The 12,287-nt window shown below is 45.3% G+C and overlaps 1 protein-coding gene across 2 annotated transcripts in view; it reads left to right on the forward strand.

Annotated features, from left to right (window-relative positions):
* Window positions 1–10,697, forward strand: part of gpatch1 (G patch domain containing 1) — a 77,440-nt gene extending 66,743 nt beyond the window's left edge. For both annotated transcript variants that reach the window (XM_068049013.1, XM_068049014.1), the window contains exons 18-20: window positions 388–509; window positions 1,419–1,588; window positions 9,250–10,697. In XM_068049013.1, coding sequence (XP_067905114.1) covers window positions 388–509; window positions 1,419–1,588; window positions 9,250–9,280 — 323 coding nt within the window. In that variant the 3' untranslated portion in view covers window positions 9,281–10,697. The remainder of the gene's footprint in view (window positions 1–387; window positions 510–1,418; window positions 1,589–9,249) is intronic.
* The last annotated feature ends 1,590 nt before the right edge of the window (window positions 10,698–12,287 follow it).

Raw genomic sequence — 12,287 nt, forward strand, 5'->3', positions numbered from 1 at the left:
AGAGCCAACTGTGCAACAGCCCCGACAACCAATTTTATCTGCAGCACCTGTGGAAGAGTCTGTCACTCTAGAATTGGCCTTTATAGCCACTCCAGGCGCTGCTGCACAAACCACTGATCACCTCCAGGCGCTTACCCATTGTCTCTCGAGACAAGGAGGCCAAAGATGACACTCAGTAACGGTATAGATTATATAGAGGAGTGTTGCACTCAGTAACAAAACAGATTATATATTGGGGTGTTAGACCCAATGATAGTATAGATTAGAGGAGACTGCACTTGGTATCTGTCTGATTTTGGATCAGTGATTTACAGCATTGATACAATACAGGTTGTGATTCCTGTTAAACTGAAGGTAACTCCTACCTGTCGCCCAATTCTGCCTCAGGTTCTCCAGTGCCGAGATGCAAGATGCCAGAGGAAAGCAGCAGCAGCACAGTTCACCAGAAGAAGAAACAGAAAAAGAAACACAAAGACAGGCAGAAGGGAAAGAAACTGAAAAAGGAGAAGGTGAGTTCAGAGCAGTGGGGAGTGTGCTGGAGGGGAATGAATGTGCGGGAACATCTGCTGGTTGTGTTGGAAATACCCTGAGACATTTGGTATACATTTCTGCCCATTTCTCTGAGCCTCACTGTACACTGTTGACCTGAGATCAAGTGTGGCAAATGGAAGGCAGCTCAACCTGATCCTGCCCCCCTCTCATTGGCAGGACAGAGCAATACCAGGGACTCTGGCACAGTGTTTCCTTACCCCTGCCCCCTCTCACTGGCAGGACAGAGCAACACCAGGGACTCTGGCCCAGTGTTTGTTGTCCCTTAATAATATGCATTCATTTCGCATTCTGTCCGTTAATGTGGACAATAATTCTACAATGTTGTGGTCTGCCTGAGACCCTCCCCACCCCGGAGGCACTGACCGGCCAAGACCCCAAGAGGGCCAGTTCTGAGGGAGCGCCGCACTGTCTGAGGGCCAGTTCTGAGGGAGCGCCGCACTGTCTGAGGGCCAGTTCTGAGGGAGCGCCGCACTGTCTGAGGGCCAGTTCTGAGGGAGCGCCGCACTGTCTGAGGGCCAGTTCTGAGGGAGCGCCGCACTGTCTGAGGGCCAGTTCTGAGGGAGCGCCGCACTGTCGGAGGGCCAGTACTGAGGGAGCGCCGCACTGTCGGAGGGTCAGTACTGAGGGAGCACCACACTGTCGGAGGGTCAGTACTGAGGGAGCGCCGCACTGTCGGAGGGTCAGTACTGAGGGAGCGCCGCACTGTCGCAGGGTCAGTACTGAGGGAGTGCTGCTTGTGTTAAAATTTGCTGCACGTTTCCTACATTATAACTTTGAAAAGTGATTGATTGGATGTAAAGCACTTTGGGACGTCCCGAGGCGGTGGAAGACATTATTGAAATGAAAATCTTTCTTTTACCTGTCAGAAAAAGAAACACAGAAAGCACAAACACAAATCCAAACTGAAGGGCAGGAAACCAAAGGGCAGCGACAGCAGTTCAGGGGAGTCCAGCTTCCAGCAGGGCAGTGACGAAAGTGACAGCGACAGAGAGGGAGGGAACCCCCATCCAGTGTCCAGTGTGGATCTGCTGAAACGGTGAGTGTTCAGGGGTTACTGCCGGGAGTTCTCTGTCTGACGTGGGGGGGAAGTGGGTCACAGAATGAGTGCAGAACAGAGTGCATCACACACAAAGTGCAAATATTGGGAATTTGGTGCGGGAAGGAAGGAGTGCTATTCTACAGAAAGTCAGGTGGTGAAGGATAGAACTGGAGACAATCTTTACACTTTTAAAAGCATTTATTTACAGAGATACAAACATGCACCTAACCCAAGAACCATCGTTTCAGTCTCTTTTTTTATATGGGCACAAGTGAATCCCTGGTCATGGCCACACCTGCAAACACGTAAAGCACAATGTACACGTAAAACAATTAATATACATTTAACAAGGAGGAGCTGCATTTTGCCTCCGGTTCTTGTTGTGGTTCATGTAAGCTTGAGCAGTATTTAAAATATTTACCCAGTGTTTTAGTACAAGTTAATGTGTAGAAAAAGAAAACAATTTGCAAACTAAAAATTCATAGACATAACAGCACAGAAGGATGTGATTCAGTTCGTGTCCATGCTGGCTCTCTGTAGTCTGCCCCATTCCCCCCTCTATCACCATAGCCCTGCTGATTTATTTGCCCCAAGTGCTCATCCAATTTCCGTTTGAAATCATTGATTGTCTCCTCTTCCATCTCCCTTGTGGGCAGTGAGTTCCAGGTCATTAACACTCGCTGCATAAAAAAGTTCTTTCCCCCCATCTTTATCTCTTGCCCAAAAGCTTAAAAATCTGTGTCCCCTAGTCCTTGTACCATTAGTTAATAGGAACAGTTTTTGCTTGTCTAACTTAACTAAACCTGCCAAATTCTTATACACCTCTATTAAATTTCCCCTCAATCTCCTTTTCTCCAAGGAGAACAACCCCAGCTTCTCCAACCAAACGTTGTAGCTAAAATCCCTCATCCCTGGAACCATTCTGGTAAATCTCCTCTGCACCCTCTCAAGGACCCTCACATCCTTCCTAAAGTGTGGTGGCCAGAACTGGACACAATACTCTGCTCTAGTTGTAGCCTAACCAGAGCTTTATAAAGGTTCCGCATAACTTTCCTGCTTTCCTGCTCCGTACCTCTATTTATGAATCCCACGATCCTATATGCTTTGCTAACTTCAAAGATCGATGCACATGGACCCCCAGGTCCCTCGGTCCCTGCACACTCTTTACAACTTTGCCAATAAGTCTACGTCGTCTCGCCCTATCCCTTCTGATAAAATGCATCACCTCACATTTGTCTGTATTAAATTTCACCTGCCACTTGTCTGCCCATTCTGCTAACCTATCTATGTCCTGTTTAGTCAATTAGTATCATTCTCACTGCCACAACTCCCTTTTACAAATGTTGAAATTTTACTCTATCCCAATATCCAAGTCATATATAAGCAATGGCCCTAGCACTGAACCTTGAACACCGCTCGCTGTCTACCATCCTCCAGTCTGAAACAGCCATTCACCACGACTCGCTGTTTTCTGTCCTTGAGCTAATTTTTTTACCCAAGCTGACACTGACTTTCCTACTCCATGAGCCTCAATTTTGTTAACCAGCCTTTTATGTGGTTCTTTGTCAAACACTTTTTTAAAATCCATATAGACAACATCCACCGCATTCCCTTCATCAACCTTCTCTGTTACTTCATCAAAAAATTCAATTAGATTAGTCAAGCAAGATCTCCCTTTGACAAATCCATGCTGTCTCTCCTTAATTAACGCAAACCTCTCCAAGTGCCTGTTCATTCTTTCCTTGATTATTGTTTCTAAAACCTTACCACCACTGATGCTAAACTGACCAGTCTGTATTCCTAGGAATGGTATTAAACCTTTCTTGAATAAGGATTCACATTTGCCACTTTACAATCCTTTGGCACCTCCCCCATATCTAGGGAAGATTGGAAGATTATAGCAAGCCCTTCTGTTATCTCCACCTTCCTTTAGCAACCTGGGATGTAAGCCATCCGGGCCAGGCGACTTATCCACTCTAAGCATAGCCAACCTTTCCAGTGCATCCTGATTATCAGTTTTCGCCTCATCCTTTACCTCTACTACCTCCATTTCTACCAATATTTTATCAGCATCCGCTTGCTTAGTAAACACTGATACAAAGTACTCATTATGTATTCTAGCCTTGCTTTGTGCCTCTAAGCATATATCATCCTCTTTGTCCCCAATAGGCCCCACGCCACCTCTTGCTACCTGCTTACTATTCATATGCCAGTTGAAAACTTTTGGGTTCACTGTTATGTTGACTGCTGTTCTGTTCTCATATTCTCCCTTTTCCAGTCTTGTTTTCCTCTTCATCTCCCCTCTCAACTTACTGTATTTCATCTAGTTCTCGTTTGAAGAATTCATCTGACATGCATTATACGCCATTTTGTTTCGTCAAATTTTGTATTTCCCTCGTCATTCAAGGAGCCCTGGCTTTGGTTTCTCTACCTTTCACCCTGTTGGAATGTACTTAGCCTATACCTGAAACATCCGTTACAGATTTTCCTGTCAGTCTTTTGATTCCACTTTTCCCTGGCTAGTTCCCTTGTCATCCCATTGAAGTTAGCCCTCTTCCAATTTAGAAGTTCTACTTTAGATTGTTCCTTGCTCTTCTCCATCATTAATCTAAATCTTATGCTACAATTATCATTCTTTCCCAAGTGCTCCTCCCACAGACACTTGGTCCTCTTGGCCCACCTCATTCCTCAGCACCAGATCCAGCAATGCTTCCTTTCGAGTTGGACTGAGAACGCACTGGTCAAGGAAGTTCTCCTGAACACATCTCACAAATTCTATTATTCTGAGCTCTCACTGCCTGTGGGGTGATCACCTCCTAGAGCGTCCGTTCCTGCAAACTCTCCTGCTCCCTGCTGTCTGCAATGACTCCAGCTACCCCTCAAGCTTGGAAATCCTGAGCTCAAGTAGCTGGAGACACTTCCTCAACATGTGGTCGCCCAAGATACATGAGTCCTGAAGTTCCCACATGGTGCTGGAATTGCAAACAGCAGGGCTTATCTGCCCATTCAGGAGCTAAAAGATCTCTGTCCCCTCTTTTAGAATCTAGTTAGTACCTTGTTTAAACTATCAATGTTAATTAATGCTTCTAGACCTGCTCTGATCTAATACTCTTATTAATTTGTTTACTGTTATACTGACCCTGATTGAATTTTTAAAAATTTCCTGCCTCCTAGATAAGAGAGAAAAAAAGAAATACCAACCAATCACTTACCTGCTTTCTGGTGACATTGCATTTTGATTTTTTTTTTCTTTCCTCCTTGAAACCGGTCCGTCCACTCCCGACCCCAAACTCTATTTAACCCCGCTGGTCTCGCTCCTGGTCTCCAAGATATTAATGATCCAGATCTAAATATTCTTGACTAAGATACAGTAAAACAGGTTGCGTGTCTGGCCTGCAGTATGTAGGAGTTTGTGGACAGTGAGACTATCCACAGTGAATATATCTGCAGTAAATGTCACCATCTCAAATCTCTCTAGTTCAGAGTCACTGAGCTGCAGCGTGAGTAGGAGACATTCTGACACATAAGCGAGGGGGAGCAATATCTGGACTGTCTGCTTCAGACTGGTCACACCTCACAGGGAGATGTAGGTTCAGAACGGGGTTGGTATGACTGATAGTACACGGAGTAAGGAGAACCCAGATGAGATAGTGAATGATCGCCCACAGAAACTGATCCTATCCAACAGGTACAATGTACTTTCTATGTTTGACAATAAGGATAAAGACTGTCAGAAGGACAGTCAGAATGTGGAACACGGCACCTTGGATCAGGAGACGGTCCGAAGAGGGGGAGGAGGAGGAAGATAAAGTGCAATGTGGTAGTTATAGGGAATTCAATAATTAGGGGGGGCAAACAGCTTCCTTTATAAGCAGGATTGAGAGTCCCAAATGGTTTGTTGCCTGCCTGGTGCTGGGGTGAGGGACATCTCAAACCGGCTTGAAAGAATATTGGAGGGGGAGGATCCAGTAGCTGTGATCCATGTTAGCACCAACAACATTGGGAAGAGTAGGTCAGAGATCCTGTTTGAAGAGCACCAGGAATGACAGGACCTCAAGGGGTATAGTCTTTGGATTATTACCTGAACCACATACAAATCTACGTATGGATAAGTAGATAGGGAGGTGAGCACTTGGCTGAAAGAGTGATATGGAAAAGAGGGGTTCCATTTCATGTGTTACGACCAAGTGAGAAAGGTGTCTCGGGGTGTTTTACTGTCTTTGCCTGGTCTTATTGTAACCGGGTTTATTTTTAAACACACTGTGTTTTAGCTCCTCCTTTGGTGAATCCTTGTTCACCACTTTCCAATTATAAGGCAAAGAAATGAGCATAAACAGGCTTTCTTAGGTTTAAAGAAGAAAAGTGAAATTTATTAAACCTTAAACTAAAACTCTAACACAGTTAAAGCCTATGGATATACGATGCACCCACGCAAGCATGCACATGCAATGCACATATGCTAATAGGGGCACAAAAGAGCAGAAGTAAAATAAAATGGAGAGGTTTGAGGCAATATCAGAAGAGTTTCTTGTTTACTGTGCTTCGAGCTCACTGTAGTACTTTTGTAAGTAGTCTTGCTTTTCGGTAGGGCCCACTGTAGGAGACTTTTCTGTCTTGGGATTCATATGTCTTCAATGGCCTCCAAAGCTGGTGAGAAAGAGATGAGAGCAGACAGGAGAGAGATGTTCTCAGTCCAGGAGAAAACAGCTTTGAGTTCAAATTCCCTGTTGGAAGTTCAAATTCAAAAAACTCCGTCATTTAGTCACATGACTAAACTGGCCTGACCATGTCTGTTTGCGCATTCAGCTATTTTAGCAGTTAACCTGGAATACTTCAATGTCTGGTAATCAAAAGTCCATTGTGGATTAAATTGGAGCAGGGAATAGCTCCTTGGTCCTTTTGAAGTACTGTCAGTTGAAATGCTAATATCTCTCTTCAGCCAAAGTCTCCAATTATTTTTTAAAGCAAATTCTTTCTTCAACAACTGTTTAAAATCAATGTTCATGTGGCGAAATTAATTTTCCTCATTCTTGGCAGGTGGGGGGCTTGCCTGACACATGGGACACTGGTACCAGTACTGGGACAGGAAGGAACTGTACTGTTGGGACATGCTCGACCTGAACCAGGCTGGGACCAGGACCTAGAGGAAAGGATAAATAGGGTGGTCATCAGGACCTTATACAATCATAGAATAGTTACAGTCCAGAAGGAGGCCATTCAGCCCGTTGTGTCTGTGCCAGCCCTCTGCAAGAGCAACTCACCTAGTCCCACACTCCTGCCTTTTCCCCATAGCCCTGCCAATTTTTTTCTCTTCAAAAGAGAACTGGATAATTCTATGAATGCCTCAGTTGAATCTGCCTCCACCACACTCTCGCGCAGTGCATTCTAAACCAGGAAACAGGGAGATAGCTCAGATGGAAAAGGCAGTATATGTAATAGTTCAAAAACAGATGAAAGGGAAGAGAGTAGGTAGGGTTGTTTTCCTTAGAACTGAGGCGGCTGAGGGGTGACTTAATTGAGGTGCACAAAATTCAGGGGCCTAGATAGAGTAGACAGGAAGAACCTGTTTCCCTTAGCAGAGAGGTCAGTTATCAGAAGGGCACAGATTTAAGGTGATTGGTAGAAGGATTAGAGGAGACATGAGGAAAAACTTTTTTATCCAGAGAATGGTGGGTGTCTGGAATTCACTGCCAGGAACGGGTGGATGCAGAAACCCTCAACCCTTTGAAAAGGTACCTGGACATGCACCTGAAATGCTGTAACCTGCAAGACTATGGACAGGTGCTGGAAGGGGGGGATTAGATTGGGCGGCTAGTTTTTTCAGCTGGCACAGACACAATGGGCTGAATGGCCTCCTTCTGTGCTGTAACTTTTCTATGGTTCTAGAGTAGAGTAACAGTCAGAAATTGTGCTTTAGACGATACAGGTAAAGGGATAAGTAAAAGATGTAAAGCAATTAATCCAGGAGAGAAAAATAAGAAACATGTGAGTGAAATATTGGAGCAGAAACATGGGTCAAGATGGGAGACCCAAATAGATGTTTAGACAAACACAAAGAATACAAGGAACAAATTCAACTTGGAGAATACAATATGGTAGCCATTACCGAGCTATGGCTGCAAGACGGTCAGGACTGGGAACTAAATATACCAGGTTATAAGGTCTACAGGAAAGGTAGGGAAATGGTAGAGGGGGGGGGGGAGTAGCTTTTGTGATTAAGGATGAAATCATTTCAATGGTAAGAGAGGATATAACGAGAGGTAAGCAGGCACTGGAGACTATGGATAGAATTTTTAAAAATTTAGATTGAAAAATTGTCACCTTTCTTAAATAGTAGAGTGACACGTGCAGAGGGAAACCAGGGAAGTATAGAAAAATAGGAGCAGGAGTAGGCCATTCAGCCCTTCGAGCCTGCACCGCCATTCAATACGATCATGGCTGATCATCCAAACTCAGTACCCTGTTCCCACTTTCTCCCTGTATCCTTTGATCCCTTTCGCCCTAAGAACTATATCTAACTCTTTCTTGAATATACTTAACGATTTGGCTTCAACTGCTTTCTGTGGTAGAGAATTCCACAGGTTCACCATTCTCTGGGTGATGAAATCCCTCCTCATCTCAGTCCTAAATGGCTTAGCCCTTATCCTTAGACTGTGACCCCTCATCCTGGACTCCCCCGCCATCGGGAACATCCTTCCTGCATCTAGTCTGTCCAGTCCTGTTGGAAATTTGGAGGTTTCTATGAGATCCCCCCTAATTCTTCTAAACTCTAGCGAATACAAGCCTAATCGACCCAATCTCTCTTCATACGTCAGTCCTGCCATCCCAGGAATCAGTCTGGTGATAGACCAGTATAGACCAGTTCGCTTAACATCTGTTGTCAGGAAATTATTAGCGTCTATAATTAACGATTGGTGGCTGAACATCTTGAAAATTTTCAGCTGATGAGTGACAGCAAGCATGGATTTGTAAAGGTAGATCTTGCTTGGTGAGCCTGATGGAATTGTTTGAAGAGGTGATTAAAGTTTTGGTCAAGGGACTGTCTATGGACCGCATGTGACCGCAGTCTCACTCTACACGTTGGCACTTATTGCCCTCCGTCATGGCTTGCAATAATCATTATTTCTTGATGAAAGGTAGATTGGAATGGCAGTAAATTAATCTTTACCCAAAATCCGAGTACAAATTAAAAAATGTAAGGAGGCCATTCTTTCCATCGTGCCTGTTGCGTACTGTCGACTCTAATCCGACTGCCCTGCTGTGTAATATCTTCCCCCCTCAATGTTCATCAAATTTTTCTAAAGGAGTTGGACCACCAGGCTATTGTGTGAAAACATTCCTCCAGTATTGATCCTGAGTCTGAGCTCCACCTTCTCAAACATAGTAGAACAGCAGTCAGCCAAATGGAGGCTTCACCATTCAGTGACGTAATGGCTGAACACCTACCTCAACTCCACTCCACTTTCCTTCCCTATCCCATATCCCTCGATTCACGTCGAACCCAAAAATCTATCAATCTCTCTCATAACTTGCATTAGATCCCCCTGACCATCTCATACATACACTAATGAAGTGTGACCCCATCTCACCAATTGATGTGAAGCTTATCCCTTATCGGGGGGAGAGTGTCTGATGGTGTTTACTTTACTTGTTCGCAGTTTGAAAGATCTTCCATTGGCGAGACCATGAGACGGGGTGGCGGAGAAAGAGATGGTGATGTGGGAAGTTGAGGACCCAGTCACAGTGATAACCTGCACTCTCCTCACGTTCACATTAGATCCTATCCTGACCTGATTGTTATTGGCTGCAAGCTCCTCTAGGAAATTGTCAGTAATTTCCCAATGAAAGGGAACCAATCCAGGAACACAAACACTGGTGACCCCGATGCAGGAAAGCTCAGCTCACTGACCTGTGGACATCGCATGCCTTCCGAAGTTATCACCTAATTCATTTATAACCAGCTGTGAGAACATCATGCGTCACATTATTAGAAACACCCGAGACTGCCATGAGCTTCTGTCTTAATAATCTTCCGGACAAGTATTAGCGCAGTTATATTGCTTTTGCTGCAACGATGCCTCTGTGACAGTCACGGTTAATTCGGGATTGCTAGCCTCCATTGTGGTGCTCAGTACCTTGCCAGCACATGAGAGCAGCTGGAAATTTCTGGATGAATGAGAGAAGGACAACCGCCCCACCCATCCCTCACTCATTCTCTCATTCTGTTTGAGAGTGTGTCTCATTCCCGCACTTACTGAGGCGGGTGAAACTGTTGTGGCATCTTTTATTTACGAAATTAATTACAGGTAAATGTGATAAGTCTGGAATGTCAGAGACCCTGCCCTCTTGGTGGGTGGTGCTGGGTTTGCGGAGTCAGTACGACTTGCCACACTAAGCTGTTGGTGCCACACCGTCAGGGGGCAGAGTGACAGTGCATTGCCTGACAGACTGAGCTCTTCCTCTGGCTCCCGAGAAGATTCCGGACCCTCCCTACTTGGACATTGAAGGAAGGGATTTCCCAGGGTCGCAGTCAGCCCAGCTCCCAGGGAACGACTTCACAACAGCCGTGGCAGAACAGGCCCAGTCTCTTACTGGAGCGAGAGCTGGAGGGGAACGCATACCGGGGCTGGGTGCACACAGTGGGTGTGTCTTGGGATCTTGCTGTGTGCAAATTGGCTGCTCGTTTCCTACATTACAGCAATAACTACACTTCAAAAGTGCTTCATCGGCTCTAAAGTGCTTTGGGACATCTTGAGGGTGTGTAAGGCATTAGAGAAATGGAAGTCTTCAAATAATTCTCAGCAAAGAAATGCCACTGCAACTGAGGAAGTTTTAAATGAGTGAAGTTTGTATGTACTCCAAGATACAATGCTGAAACAGGTGAAAAACAAATGGAGGGAAAGGAATGAATTTGGGTTCAGGTTCCCACTTGGCTGGACACAGTGTAACGGTCTGTTCTATCTGCTGTGCTGTAATATTTAGCTGCCAAGGTCTAGCAGGGACAGTTAATCTCATGTACAGTGAATCAAAATGTGAATGAATTTGGATGTAAATCCTTGAACTTTGTACAGTTTTCTTACTGACTGGAATAAAATCTTTAAACTTGTTTTGCTGCCGCTCACTAAGTGACTGAAATGAGGCAGTGACGAACATGTCCCAGAAACCCAATCTGTGCTGAGTCAGCTGATCACAGGCTCGAGGGGCTAAAGGGGTGACTGCTGTTGCTACAGCTGTGACAAATGCCCAGGGTGATCGGGGAAGGTTGTAAATGCCCAGGGTTATTAGGGTGGGTAATAAATGCCTGGGGTGATTAGGGCAGGTAATAAATGCCCGGGGTGATTAGGGAGTGTGATAAATGCCCGGGTTGATTAGGGAGGGTAATAAATGTCAGGGGTAATTGGGGAGAGTAATAAATGGCAGGGTTATTCGGGAGAGTAACAAATTCCAAGGGTAATGAGGGAGGGGAGCAAATGCCCGGGGTAATTAGGGGGGAATAAATGCTGGGGAAATTAGGGAGGGTAACAAATGCCACGGGTAATGAGGGAGGGTAATAAATGCTGGGGAAATTAGGGAGGGTAATAAATGCCAGGGGTAATTAGGGAGGGTAATAAATGCCAGAGGTAATTACGGAGGGTAATAAATGCCCGGGGTAATTAGGGAGGGTAATAAATGCCAGGGGTACTTAGGGGGGATTAAATGCCCGGGGTAATTAGGGAGGGTAATAAATGCCAAGGGTAATGAGAGAGGGGAACAAATGCCAGGGGTAATTAGGGGGGAATAAATGCTGGGGAAATTAGGGAGGGTAACAAATGCCACGGGTAATGAGGGAGGGTAATAAATGCTGAGGAAATTAGGGAGGGTAATAAATGCCAGCGGTAATTAGGGAGTGTAATAAATGCCAGGGGTAATGAGGGAGGGGAATAAATGCCCAGGGTATTTAGGGAGGGTAATAAATGCCAGGGGTAATTAGGGGGGATTAAATGCCCGGGGTAATTAGGGAGGGTAATAAATGCCAGGGGTAATTAGGGAGGGTAATAAATGCCAAGGGTAATGAGAGAGGGTAACAAATGCCCGGGGAAATTAGAGGGGAATAAATGCTCAGGGTATTTAGGGAGGGTAATAAATGCTGGGGAAATTAGGGCGGGTAATTAATGCCAGGCGTAATTAGGGAGGGTAGTAAATGCTGGGGTAATTAGGGAGGGTAATAAATGCCAGGGGTAATGAGGGAGGGTAATAAATGCCAAGGGTAATGAGGGAGGGTAATAAATGCTAGGGAAATTCGGGAGGGTAATAAATGCCAGGGGTAATTCGGGAGGGTAATAAATGCCAGGGGTAATTAGGGAGGGTAATAAATGCCAGGGGTAATTAGGGAGGGTAATAAATGCCAGCGGTATTTAGGGAGGGTCATAAATGCCAAGGGTTATGAGGGAGGGTAATAAATGCCAGGGGTAATTAGGGGGGATTAAATGCCCGGGGTAATTAGGGAGGGTAATAAATGCCAGGGGTACTTAGGGGGGATTAAATGCCCGGGGTAATTAGGGAGGGTAATAAATGCCAAGGGTAATGAGAGAGGGGAACAAATGCCAGGGGTAATTAGGGGGGAATAAATGCTGGGGAAATTAGGGAGGGTAACAAATGCCACGGGTAATGAGGGAGGGTAATAAATGCTGAGGAAATTAGGGAGGGTAATAAATGC

The sequence above is a fragment of the Heterodontus francisci genome, chromosome 17 (assembly GCF_036365525.1).
Source record: "Heterodontus francisci isolate sHetFra1 chromosome 17, sHetFra1.hap1, whole genome shotgun sequence".
NCBI lineage: Eukaryota > Metazoa > Chordata > Chondrichthyes > Heterodontiformes > Heterodontidae > Heterodontus > Heterodontus francisci.